This window comes from Bison bison, unplaced genomic scaffold, assembly GCF_000754665.1.
Source record: "Bison bison bison isolate TAMUID 2011002044 unplaced genomic scaffold, Bison_UMD1.0 scf7180017864180, whole genome shotgun sequence".
Classification (NCBI taxonomy): Eukaryota; Metazoa; Chordata; class Mammalia; order Artiodactyla; family Bovidae; genus Bison; species Bison bison.
This window is the reverse complement of record NW_011494752.1, coordinates 15313044-15325675: the sequence shown is the minus strand read 5'-3', so window position 1 is coordinate 15325675 and position 12632 is coordinate 15313044. Positions and strand designations below refer to the sequence as shown.

At 44.3% G+C, this 12632-nt stretch overlaps 2 protein-coding genes and 1 long non-coding RNA gene across 3 annotated transcripts in view; all 3 read right to left on the bottom strand.

Moving 5' to 3' along the window:
• The window catches only part of LOC104990737, an 8845-nt gene extending 5236 nt beyond the window's left edge, over positions 1-3609 (bottom strand). The window contains exons 1-2 of the long non-coding RNA XR_825549.1: positions 2273-3609; positions 2059-2166 (exon numbers count right to left, since the gene is read on the bottom strand). This is a non-coding gene — a long non-coding RNA (uncharacterized LOC104990737). The remainder of the gene's footprint in view (positions 1-2058; positions 2167-2272) is intronic.
• Positions 3610-3715: 106 nt separating this feature from the next.
• KRBA2 (KRAB-A domain containing 2) lies at positions 3716-9091 on the bottom strand. The gene is given in 4 exon segments (XM_010843035.1): positions 3716-5822; positions 6262-7076; positions 8251-8492; positions 8733-9091. Coding segments are annotated over 2 exon segments (1509 nt in total). The 5' UTR covers positions 6515-7076; positions 8251-8492; positions 8733-9091; the 3' UTR covers positions 3716-4566.
• Positions 9092-9758: 667 nt separating this feature from the next.
• The window catches only part of RPL26 (ribosomal protein L26), a 5052-nt gene continuing 2178 nt past the window's right edge, over positions 9759-12632 (bottom strand). Inside the window, exons 3-4 of the mRNA XM_010843036.1 lie at positions 12213-12353; positions 9759-9930 (exon numbers count right to left, since the gene is read on the bottom strand). Coding sequence (XP_010841338.1) covers positions 9802-9930; positions 12213-12353 — 270 coding nt within the window. The 3' untranslated portion in view covers positions 9759-9801. The remainder of the gene's footprint in view (positions 9931-12212; positions 12354-12632) is intronic.

The following is a 12632-nucleotide window of genomic DNA, read 5'->3' as shown; positions in this document are numbered from 1 at the left end:
AGAAAAACAGGACACTGGTTCCTAGTTAAGATGCATATCAAGAGAATAATTTCAATAAGCCCAGACTCTTGCATCTTCCTATACACAGAAAAGTGCGAAGTCCATTAATTTGAGAAGTCTGTTTTTTCTCTAATTGACACTAATCTTTTGATGTTCAACTACCTTTTATTTATTTATTTGTGGTTTCTTTTTTTTTTTTTTTACTTTTCTATAACTTGTTTATTTTATTAGAAGATTAAACAGTATTGCTAGTGCAGAATTTGTCATACTTACAGAAACAGAAAGAGAGGGCATTGTTTAAATGCTATGTGTAACAGATATGGAAGTGATAGCCTCAGAAAACAAGATTGGATCATCAAACAGTAAGAGACATGCTTAAAAAGACATGTAATTTTACTTTATGATAACAATGTAGCCATTGCCAAATAAGGAAGTGTCTCATTAAAACTATCACAAATCATTCATCTGTGGTCAAAGAGAGACCTGTATACTAACTTATCTGATGTTTTTGAAAAACTCTTATAAACCCTAACTATACTTGGGCAATAAAAGAGAAACTTACATACAACAACAGGAACTAAAATGTTTTAAGAAAAAAAAAAAAAATGTTTTAAGGCCTTAAGGTAGTTACTCTTCTTTTCTGGAGACACTATTCATGCTTATAAAAGTCAATCAAAAATTAAAATTAAAAAAATCCTATAACAATACTGTTGTATCAGTATCTTCTGACTCAATATGCAGGCTATATTATATAAAGAAACATTTAGGTACTAAATTTTAGGTACTAAAATTGCCTCTTTGGATTCATTTCAAATGCTTTTCACAAATGCAATGAATTGTCAATGTCTTGTGAGCCTCAATGATAGTTTTCCCTGTCCTTTAGGCATTTCTCATAATTTCTGCAGTCCCTTAAAAAGAGTTGAAATCCTATAAAAAAATTTGCTGTTGCTGCTTAGTTGCTTCAGTCATGTCTGACTCTGTGTGACCCCATAGACGGGAGCCTACCAGGCTCCCCCATCCCTGGGATTCTCCAGGCAAGAACACTGGAGTGGGTTGCCATTACCTTCTCCAATGCATGCAAGTGAAAAGTGAAAGTGAAGTTGCTCAGTTGTGTCTGAGTCTTCGCGACCCCATGGACTGCAGCCTACCAGGCTCCTCCACCCATGGGATTTTCCAGGCAAGAGTATTGGAGTGGGTTGCCATTGCCTTCTCCTGTGGTTTCTTTTTTGCAAAAACTTCTTTATATCCTGACTCCTCCCTCACCTCTTTGGAACAGTCCCTCAGAGTTTTAAGAGAGACTGTAGCCAGGGGCTTAAGTCCTCAGTAAGTCTGCTCAATAAAAACATAATTCTCAATTTTTAGCTCATGTTGTTTTTTTTTTTCAGTTGATAGTACCTTATGTCTGTTTTAGGTGTTGCAAATGTTTTCTCCCAGCCTGTCATTTACTTTTTCTCAATTTTTAAAAGGCATTATTTTTCATAAATATTTAAAATTTTTATGTAACCAAGTATATTAACCTTTTCTTATATGGGTTTCTCCATTTCAAGATCACAAAAATCTCCTATTTCTTTTCCCCAATATTTTTAGTTTTGTTTTTTATGTTTAGGGATCAGACTTTATTTTATTCCAGTTGCACAGCTCTATGATCCAGCACCACTATTTTTTTTAATTGAGGTATAATTGATCAGCACCATTAACTGAATAATACAATCTCTCCCACAGATGTGAAATGTCTTTTATCATAAATTCCTAGATACATGGGTCTGTTTCTGGCCTTTATTCACACTGACTTCATTTGCCTTTCTTTAGCAATCGACCATAGAAATGTGTATGCAAACAATCTGAACGGCCTAGACGGTGGACTAGTGTAGAATGCAGGCCTGGACTGTCTCCTGTGGGTTACCACTTGGTTGTTGGCTGCCATGCAAAAAATGTGGGAGGTCAGATCTTCCAAATTTTCAAGAAGGGCTAGACATTCAGATTTTTATGTGAAATCTGCTTTGAAAGTGATGGCAATTAACTTTTAAATATAAAAGACATTATATGGACAAAACATACTTGCAAACTGAAAGCAACTGGTTCCGCTCCAGATGCTGAAATGTGATAACACAGAGGAAGGCTGGGCTGGGTCTAGGTGTCCTCTTCCAGGTCCCTCCACTGTAAACACTAGGGAGCAGAAGAGGAAGACTGAGGTAGCAGCTCCGGAAACCTCCGTTATTTGCAGCCACCCCCTGGGAAAGACAGTAGCATAGTGCCTCCTTTGACCTCTTACCCACAGGAGCTGATGGTGTGGTTCCTGGTTTGCTCCGCCATCAGGAGGTGGTAGGTCAGCACGGGGTGGGGACAGGGGGCAACATCAGTCAAGTTGGGCCTCCCAGGCCCTGATTGGCTGAGTGATACAGGAAGGGGACATGAGGTACTGGCTGAGGATGAAGCCCAGATTCTGATCCTCCAAGACAAGCTGGAGAGTGACATCACCTCCTGTCTAATAATAGTGCAGATTTCCTGGATGTCTAGCTTAACACTGTTTCATCAGCAAAGGAATGGCAACAGTGATCTCCAACTCTCATGATGAGGATAAGATCTGAAGGTAGCAAGGACAACTCACATTGCAAGCATTATCTCACTGTCTTTCACAACCACCCTGTGAGGCAGGCATCATCAGGAGACTGCTCTTGGCCCAAGAGGAAGCCAAAGTTGGGGGCAATCAGAATTTTTTTTTGGCAGTGCCAAGGCATGTGTGGGATTTTACTCCCCTGACCAGGGATCGAACCTGTACCCCTTGTACTGGAAGCACAGAGTCTTAACCACTGGACCATCAGGGAAGTCCCCCAGAATGGTTTGAGATGGTTCTGGGATATCAGGAAGAAAGAGCTGGAGAGTCAGAAACTGCAGGCCCCTTCTCCTTCCCTGCATCCATGTCTGTAGAATCATTTATTCACTTAACAAACCCTTACTCAACACCTCCGATGGGCTGGGTCCTCTTCCAGGCCTTGAGAATACAGCCGTGCACAGATCCTGGGCATTACCCTCCCCTTTCCTCTGAACTATGACCCAGACTGGCCTGTGCTCTATCCTTCTCTGGCTGAAGCAGTGACCTCAGGCCAACTTTTGCAATTTGCCCTAGTTGTTTCCCGGCTATTGGTCACTTCCTGGAATGTATGACCGTTCCAGGACTACACCATGTCATGCTGTGCTTGAGGCACAGAACACCGGCAGGCTCAGACCCAAACCCCAGCCATGCCTTAATTTTGACCTATTTTTAAATTACGTTTCAGGCAGGTCAATCCCTGTGGATGCCATTGTGAGAGCAGGGTGGGTACATCAGGTTTCTCTTGAAGCAGGAAACAAAGCTCAGCTGGTGGGGCAGCCAGTCTCTGGGGCACATGAGCTCAACCTCTTTTCCTCTCATTATTTGTCCTTCATCTACATCTTTTTCTCTGATGCCCCCATCTTTTGGGTTCTGTGCCTGAGGAGCAGGAACAGATACTCGATACATGCAGGGCAGTCCCACCAGCTCTACAGGGTTCAGACCCCATCAGTTTATGTTCTGCAAGCAAACATCCTCTTCCATTGAATGTAGTTGGTAGAACTGTGTGCATGCTCAGTCACTGCGTTGTAACAGACTTTTGCAACCCTATGGACTGCAGTCTGCCATGCTCCTCTGTCCATGGGATTTCCCAGGCAAGAATACTGGAGCGAGTTGTTATTTCCACCTCCAGGGAATCTTCCTGACCCAGGGATCAAATCTGAATCTCCTGCATTGGCAAGCAGGTTCATTACCCCTGAGCCGATTGCAGTACAACTGCAGTCCCCCCTACCAAAGATATGTCCAAGTCCAAACCCCGAGCAACCATGAATACAAACTTACTTAGAAACAGGGTCTTTGCAGATGAAATTAAGGTAAGTATCTAGAGATGAGATCATTAATTAGGCTGGGCCCTAAGTCCAACTACACAGATTTGGAGTCCAACGGGTCCTTGTAAGAGACAGAAAAGGAGCACACACACAGACCAAGGAGAGAAGGCCACATGAAGACAAACAGGGGCTGGATCTGTACTACTCTGAGCCCAGGGATGCCAAGAATTGCTGACAGCCACTAGAGAAAGGAGGAAGGCCTGGAATGGATTCTCTCTTGCAGCCTCCAGAAGGAATGAACCCTGCCAACACCCTGATTTCAGACCTCTGGCCTCTAGGACTAAGAAGAAAGTTTTTTTTAATCTTTTTTTTTTTTTTTTTAAATTTTGGCTGTGTCCTCAGCATGCAGGATCCTAGTTCCCCAACCAAGGATCAAACCTGCTCCCCCTGCATTGAGAGCTCACTGTCTCAACCATGGACTGCCAGGGAAGTCCCCAAAGTTCTGCTGTTTTAAGCCTCCAGGTTTGTGGGAATTTGTTAGGGCAGGTGAGATCAGAGACTGGAGCCGCCTGCCCTTCTGACTCAGGACTACCAAGAACAGTGTTCCTGAGAGAGTGGCCTTCACTCCTTTCATCTGGAGTCTTGGTTACAGCTCTCAGGTGGCTCTACGGTACCCAGAGGCACTAAGCGTCCACCCAGCAGATCTGTTCACCAGGACAAGAGACCTGAGGCTGCCTGGGAGGTGCTGGGCTCCGAGGCTTCGAGAGGCATGGGATCGACGTCCTCATCCACGTCAGACCGGTCTGCTCCAACCTCAGCCCTCTCTTCCTGCCTGACCCAAAGGCTGCTTTCCAGTTGTTCTTCGGCAATTTCTAGCTCCTCCTCTGTGTGTAAAACAGCCACAGTTTCCCGGGGCAAGTGTGAGGAATAGAGTCCAAATTTGGCTTTACAACCAAACATTGCCTCGTATGGACTCTGCTGCAAGGAACCATCAAAGGCCTGATTCCTCACCATCTGCATGAACCGCAGGCCTTCGGTCCAATGATGGGAGTGGTTACTCTGCATCCAGGCACTCAGCATGGTCTTGACATCACGGCTTACTCGCTCCAGGAAGCCCTGGCCTTGGCCAGGGTGGGACTTACCAAGGACAATCTTTAGGTCTGGCCATACCTCGTTGAGCTCATTAACAACCTGGTTTGTGAACTCCATGCCACTGTCAGATTCTAACACGCTGGGTGGACCAAGAATTGTGAAAATATCCAACAGGACGCTGACTACCTCGTGGGCCTGCTTGGCTTTTAATGGCCGTAAAATAATGAACTTGGTTAAGTGGTCCTGGTAATACAAAATGAACTTGAACTCCCCATCAGCATTTGACTGCATATCAAGGATTTCAACTTGGCATCTGGAGTCATTGTCCTTACATGGCATGGGCTTGGGTGCAAGGCCTCTCTTGGGTACTGGGTTCTTCTGGTGGCACTGTTTACACAGAGTCAGATATAAGACAATGACTTCTTTGGTGACATTCCCATATTTGCCTTGCAGCTCCTTGAGCATGCGTGTCCGCCCGCCATGGCCAATATTGAGATGTGTGTCGTGAAGGATTTCAAACAGCTCTTCCTTGTGTACGTAATACCGTATCCGATCTCCTTCTCTGTGAGCAGCCTCTATGAGTTTCTCTGTGCCTGCTACAGAAATCACATCATATTTTGCTGCACGGCGATAATCACGTGATGACTTCTTCCCCTTCTCCTTAGCTTCTTTGACTTCCTTGATTGTTTGAAAGTACTTTTCTTTGGAAAATACCTTGCTGTTGTAACTTTTGCTTTCTACCAACTTGGTCACGCTGGTGAGAAACTTTTCTCTCATGGTACTTATCTCCATGTCTGTTTCACTTGGATTTGAAACACCACGGGGATCATTTCCAGCTCTCTGTGGTGTCGTGGAGAATTGTAAGAAGTCTCCTAAAGAGATGGAGAAAGAAGTGAACAAAGTTGAATTTTGATGATATACCACCTGGAAGTCTTTCCCGCCAAAGTTCTTTATAATTCTTTCATCTGATTTTTGAAGATATGGAAGAAAGATACTAGAGTGCTGGTATAAAGCAGTAACAGAATAAAAATACCCAGAAAGCCCACTAGGGCCATTCAAAACAAGAGCATGTCAACAGAATTTTATTTATTTTTAAAAAATTCAATGTATTTGTTTATTTGGCTGTACCCGGTCTTAGTTGCTGCATGCAGGATCTTTAATTGTGGCAAATAGGATGGAAACTGGACCCCCTACAGTAGAAGCACATAGTCCTAACCACTGGACCTCCAGGGAAGTCCTGGGATTTTTTTAAATGATGACTTTTCCCTGTCAGTTGTACACACGGTCATTAAATGAAGACTGAGTCCTTACCCTGAGGGACCGCATTCTCGTAACTGTTCAGCATTATGCCTCTGCTGCAGTCCTTCCGAGGGGCTTCCTAATACTTCCAGTCTTTGGTCAGATCCTCAAATGTTGCTGCCTCCCCAGAAGACATTATCTACTGCCACAGGGACTGCTGTGCCTTGGGGCCTGGGCTGAGGAGCAGCTGCAGCAGAACTGGGGAAGAGACCATGGAGGTTCTGGGAAAAAAGGCATGCCCACATGCATGACTGAATGTGAGCATGTGAATATCACACAGAAGAAAAGAGAACAGGGGAGAGGAAAGGTCTCACATCCAGTAAGACGAATCCAGCTTCACAGTAATGAAGAGGGGTTTTGTCCTCTTGGAGGGTCTGCCGGCCTGGCCTGTCTTGATACTGCCTGAGCTGGAGCCCACACATTTTTTTTCCAGAACGAAGCAGAGTGTCCAACTGAACCTGAGCACTCCCAAGGTTGGGAGACACTTCCAGATACAGGTTTAGTGGTTCTGAATAGAGGCAGCAGGGCCTGTTTTCAAAAATGGACAAATTACACCTGGGGATAGAGAGCTATGTCAGGAGATTATCATGCCAAAGAGATACCCCAAATGGGGTCCACACACCACCAAGATTGGAGAATTCCTCTGGAAGAGAACTTGATACTCGGGTGTCTAAATTGAGGTTCCTTAGGACAACTCTGGGATATAAGATGTGATGAGGCCAGGGGAAGCCTTCATATGATGATCACAGGAATTCCAACAATCTTTCGAAAACAAGATCCCCAAGATGCCAGCCATCACATGAAAAGCTGAAGGCCAGGGCAGAATCCTAAGAAGCAGAGAAAGATGTAAGCATTTCAAAGCTCTGAGGAAGAGTCTCAGTTAAGCAAAGCTTGATTCCAGGTCCTGAATGTCCTCCACTAAAAAGACTTCGGATTTCCTTGCTTGGCATCATTGGTTAACTACATGACATTCCTGATTCTAAAGACACTTCTGACATTGAAACTGCTGATTTAATGACAATTTTCTTTTCACAGGGAAAACAGAGACCCTACATTAAATGAACACATTCAGATTTTTAAAATGTGAAAAATATGCATTTTAGAATCAAAGAAACAGAATGTTTGTAAAATACTCTTTAAGCCTGAGCTCCACATTCTCAATGCAAATGGACATTTTAATGGCTCTGAAAAGCCCTTCAGTTAAACAAAAAAGAGGTTTCATCCATTAGTCCCATATAATCACTGACATGGGGCTTTGTTTCCCAAGGACTATGTATTATCATTCTACAGTCCTTAGAAGACACTTGAAACCACAAGATGGTCAATGCAAACCAGGAAGAGCTTCTAGACTACTCACTGAAACCAGCTTCTCTCAGAAACTGGCTGCCCTGGCTGCTATTTGAGGCCCTCAGGCAACTATACAGGAAGGAAAAGTCTTACCTCCATCCTATAAAAGAATGAAGACAGGCTGGAAATAATTTATAATCAAAAGATGGAAAAATCTCAGTCTTCAATATTCGAAATTGTCCTTACCCAATCCCATGAAATTCTATAGCTGGAGAGTCACATTTGGCTAATGGACATATTTCGGTTAGCCTACCCAGTGTTTGTTTTTTTAAATTGGATGAGTTACCTATATTTACAGACTGGGGAGTTCACTTAAAAATCTAGATTTCTAGCTTTCTTGAAAAATGGGACGATCTGGTCACACAGGGAGCTGTTTGGCTTGGCAACATCTGTCTTGAGTGGAGAGGCAGTAGCTCCTTTTGGATAGTCCACACTCTCTGGCTTCCCACAGTCTCCAAGCCAGCTACTAACTTTGTCACCTTAACTACCCACCCCTGCAGTTAACCGAGTTTTCAACACCTGTTCTAAAGCATAATGAAAAAAACAAGGCCCCAAAGAAAGGTGGCCAGCTTCCTGGTGTGATCTGTTCTGGTGGGGTAACTGACATATGACCTTGTTCACAGAAAACTGAAAAGATCCTCCTTCCTCACTCACCTGTGAGTCTTTGCTTTGGCTGCCCCCGACCTGGAATGCCTTCCATTGATCTTCCAAATCACACCCAGCTCAGGTCAGCATTCTTCCTGGTGCACTCTGATTGCCATCTGTCTGTCCCTCCTCTGAACAGCCAGCACCACTCACTGGAGCGCTTTGCCTTTTTAGTCAACTGGTTCAGGTGTACACAACATGGAAGACTGAGGCTGGGGCTTCTATCTCGCTGTATCCCCACGAATACAGAGCTGAACAAAAGATGTTCAAAGAATATGTCAAACAGTTGGCTTACAGAATAGTAGAGAGACAGTGCAGAGGTATGTTTGAGTCTAGGCTTGGGAAGTCGATTTCTGATTCATCTCTTATTGAATAAGCGGAGCAAAGTTATTGAGGCTTCAGCTTCCATAACAACAGAATGGGGAGAATGCTAGTCTACATCACTACAGTTGTGATAATGCAGATAAAGCACTTAGCACAGTGCCCCGCACCTTAAACAAAACAACCTCCCGCTTATTCCTGAAGACCTGGCTCGGGCATCAGGTCCTTTGTGCGGTCCTGAGTCCCAAGGTCTCCGCAACACCTTGCCCTGTTGCCCGCGGGTTCCTCTCGGCAATTGGGACCCGCCTACTCCCCCAGTTGAATGAAAGAGTCAGGTCGGGGGAGGAGAGACCGATCTAGGGATTCTTGCGAGAGGGAGGCCCAGAAGAAAAAGATGAACCAAGAGCACAGGGTCGTGAGCCGCCTCAGCCCCAGCCCACTCCACTGGCGCCGTCCGGGACCCTCCTGCCCACCAGCTCCAGCGGCTCCGGCAGTCAGACGCGCCGGAAACGGCTCCCCGCCGACCGGAAGCCCCTCCCCTCCCGAGGGAGCGCTCAAAGATACAGCGGCGGACCATATTCTCGGCTGAGACACGGTGAGGTTCCTGAGGTGAAATCTGGGCCTGGTCGAGGTGCCACCTTGGCTAAGGCAGACACCGACTCGGGTCTCCGCGGCAGCAAAATTGGTCATCTATTTCCCTACGTTGTTGTTAAGGCCCCAACATAAATAAATGCTCGCCTCCAGCACGGAAAGTACGTTTATGTGCTTAGGCTAAAGTGAGGAAGGGCGGCGGCACAAGTGTTGCCAACAACTAAGCCTGCACTGCATCACTTCCTCCTCTCGGAGGAACTGCTTTTTAGGTGAGTACTTTTTGCCTCAGATTTTAAGCTAAAGATTTCTTTTGGCCTGACACCACTCACTCAACATCAGTGCAGAAAACAAGGTGGTAAAGGGGGCCCTCGGGTATTTCGCTGCATCCCTAAAGTGCTGCTTTCTGCTGTTAAAAAAAATTACTATATGAGTCCATTATTATTAGATGCTCAAAGTTGGTTAAAAAGCCAGCTTTTTCCACGGTACTTTTCATTAGTGCAATCAAGCCACAAGATAAGGATGGTCTGCCCCTAGACAGTTAACATGACCAGGACTTCCATGAAAACTAACTAGGCCTTGTCCCAAAGCACCACACATAAAGACTCTTCATTTTAACAGTTTTTAATGAAAGCTGTAGACAAGATGACTTTATTCTTGCATCTTCTCAATTGTTTCTTCCTTATATTTGCCCTTTTCCTTTCCTACTTGGCGAGATTTGGCTTTACGTTCGAGGATCTTTTTGCGGTCTTTGTCCAGTTTTAGTCTGGTGATAACCACCTGCAGACAAATAAGGAAAAAAAAAAATTTCTAAGCTTTAAACAATCACCAATACAGAACACATGGGAAGGTCCAACATTCAGTCCCCCACTTGTGGGAGTGGACTGCTTAAGCGCTAGAAATGATTCTTTACCCCCAAACAAACCTGACTTAAATGTTCACTAATGTTCAGCCCACAAAGGAGAAGGCAATGTGGCACTGGTGGTTCTTCTCACATCTTCTGTGATAAATATCAGCTGCTTCTACTGCAATGTATTTCAATAATTCCACTCCTCTCACCCCAGTTTTATAAGCTAACTAAGTCATACACATTTTTATTTCTACAGTATCTTTAGTCCCATAAGTCTGGAAATTAAATGCAGCCTTCACACATTTCAACCTGCAAAACTTTTAAGAAAATCACAGAACAGACCCTATTCCAACAGATTTGTCACTAAAGGTATCCAGATTATGACAGATTTTAGTGTTAGGAAGGAGAAGATAGCAGTGAACAAGGTCTGGGGATTCAGCATAGTGACCAAAGGACAATCTCCACTACCATGGAGGTTCTACTTAATGAGATGAAATGCTGGAGGAAAGGGGTTAAATCGTTAACGATGTCAGGAAGGCCCCCAAAAAAGGGCTGTGCCTGAACAGAGACCTGAGGAGAAGGTAGAAGCATTTCAAAGAGAGCAGCAAACATTCAAGTCCAGAGGCAGGAGAACTTCCAAGTTTAATAGGTGTTTCTCAGATCTGAGTGTATCTGAAGGGCTTGTTAAATAGATCCCTTGTTCCCAAATCCCATGGGCAGAGGAGCCTGGTAGGCTGCAGTCCATGGGGTCGCGAAGAGTCGGACACGACTGACTTTCATGCATTGGAGAAGGAAATGGCAACCCACTCCAGTGTTCTTGCCTGGAGAATCCCAAGGACAGGGAAGCCTGGTGGGCTGCTGTCTATGGGGTCACACAGAGTTGGACATGACTGAAATGACTTAGCAGCAGCAGCAGACCTGGGAACAGAATATACAATTCTGTGAAGCTGCCAGGTGGATGCTGCCAACCAGCACACAGAGTAGCATAGTTACAGGAACAACAAAGAGGCCAGCAGACTAGAACATGGAGAGTGAAATCATCAAGTAGTAGCTGCTGAGTGAACCTTATATGGCTGCGCCAGGTCTTAGTTGTGGCATTCGGGATCTAGTTCCCTAACCAGGGAACGAACCCGTGCCCCCTGCACTGGAAGCACAGTCTTAGCCACTGGACCACCAGGGAAGTCCCTGGAGATAAGCCTTGTAGGCCACTCTGATGGTAACAAGCAGACAGGATTCTGGATATAATGTGACAGCAGTCAACAATCAATAACAACATGCTGGCCTAAGCAGTTGAGAAGGACAGAGGTGTCACACACAGTGTTGGCAGCAGACTACCAAGAGCAAGAGGGTTCAAGAATAAAACAAGCCAGTAGTTTAAACATGTTGGGTTTGATATTGATTATAGATATCCAAGTTGAAATGCAAAATCGTCAACTGGATATTGAGGTGTGTTTGGAATAAGAGATGAAGGTAAGTCAAAGAGGGAGATCAATGGTGTCAAACACTACATTAAGTTCAGAAAACACTAAGAATCGGTCACTGTATTGGTGACCTTGACAGCGGCTGATCCAGTCCTAGGGGCAAAAATAAAAGATTATGTAGTAAACTGGGAAAGCCCTTGCTCTTAGGAGATGCACTCTGTCATGATGCTTGTAATCAAGCATCTGAAGTCTAATCTAAGTCTGAAGATTAGATTTATGGTGCCAACTCAAGATCTTAAAAAACCAACACCTCAGTATTTGAACAGGCACCAAGTGCATTTATTACCTTTTAAGAGACAGCAGTATTGGAGAATTCACATTGAAGTCAGACAGGAGAATTAGACTGTATCTTCTATCAATGAATCTAGTCTCTGAGCTCTAGATCTGCAAATGGATTAAGACCTACTTTCCTTACAGCTTACTCAATTCTGTTTAACACACAGGGTATGGCCTCCATAGCATCTAAAAATTACCTATTTCCTAGATTTTAAGATCTATTCATGTTAGATTGATCAATCAGCTTACCAATACTTTTTAAGGAAAAGGTACATTACATATACATACATACAGGATACCTGTTAAAAGACACCTTGATTTCAGGAAAAAATAGTACTGGCTTTAAGACTGATTTCCAGAACACTTAAAATCTATTTCTGTCAACAAGCAGTCACATTTGTCAGCGATTGCTGCAATTTCTTTCCCCCATCTCAAGCATTCTCAAAAACACCCACCTTGCTGGGGTGAATGCCCACGTGGACAGTTGTGCCATTAGCCTTCTCCCGCTGCACTCGTTCAATGTAGATGACGTATTTCTTCCTGTAAACCTGGACTACTTTGCCAATTTGCTGCCCTTTGTAGTGCCCTCGTACAACCTTAGTGCAAATTAAAAAATAACATATGCAGATAAAGGAACATTAAACTTCTAAACCAGTAAATCTATGAGTCAGGTAAACCTCATTCCCTCTATCATATACATATACAGACCCTTCCAATTTTGAAAGACCTAATGGTCAATGGAAATGTGCCAGTAATTCTCTCTGGCTTCAACTAACCTGCAAGTAAACTATGCCCCATATAAATCTACAGTGATGGACAGTGCATCTCTACAACTGATGGGCCACCAGCAGTGGTGGGCTTGTTTCAGGGTTAAA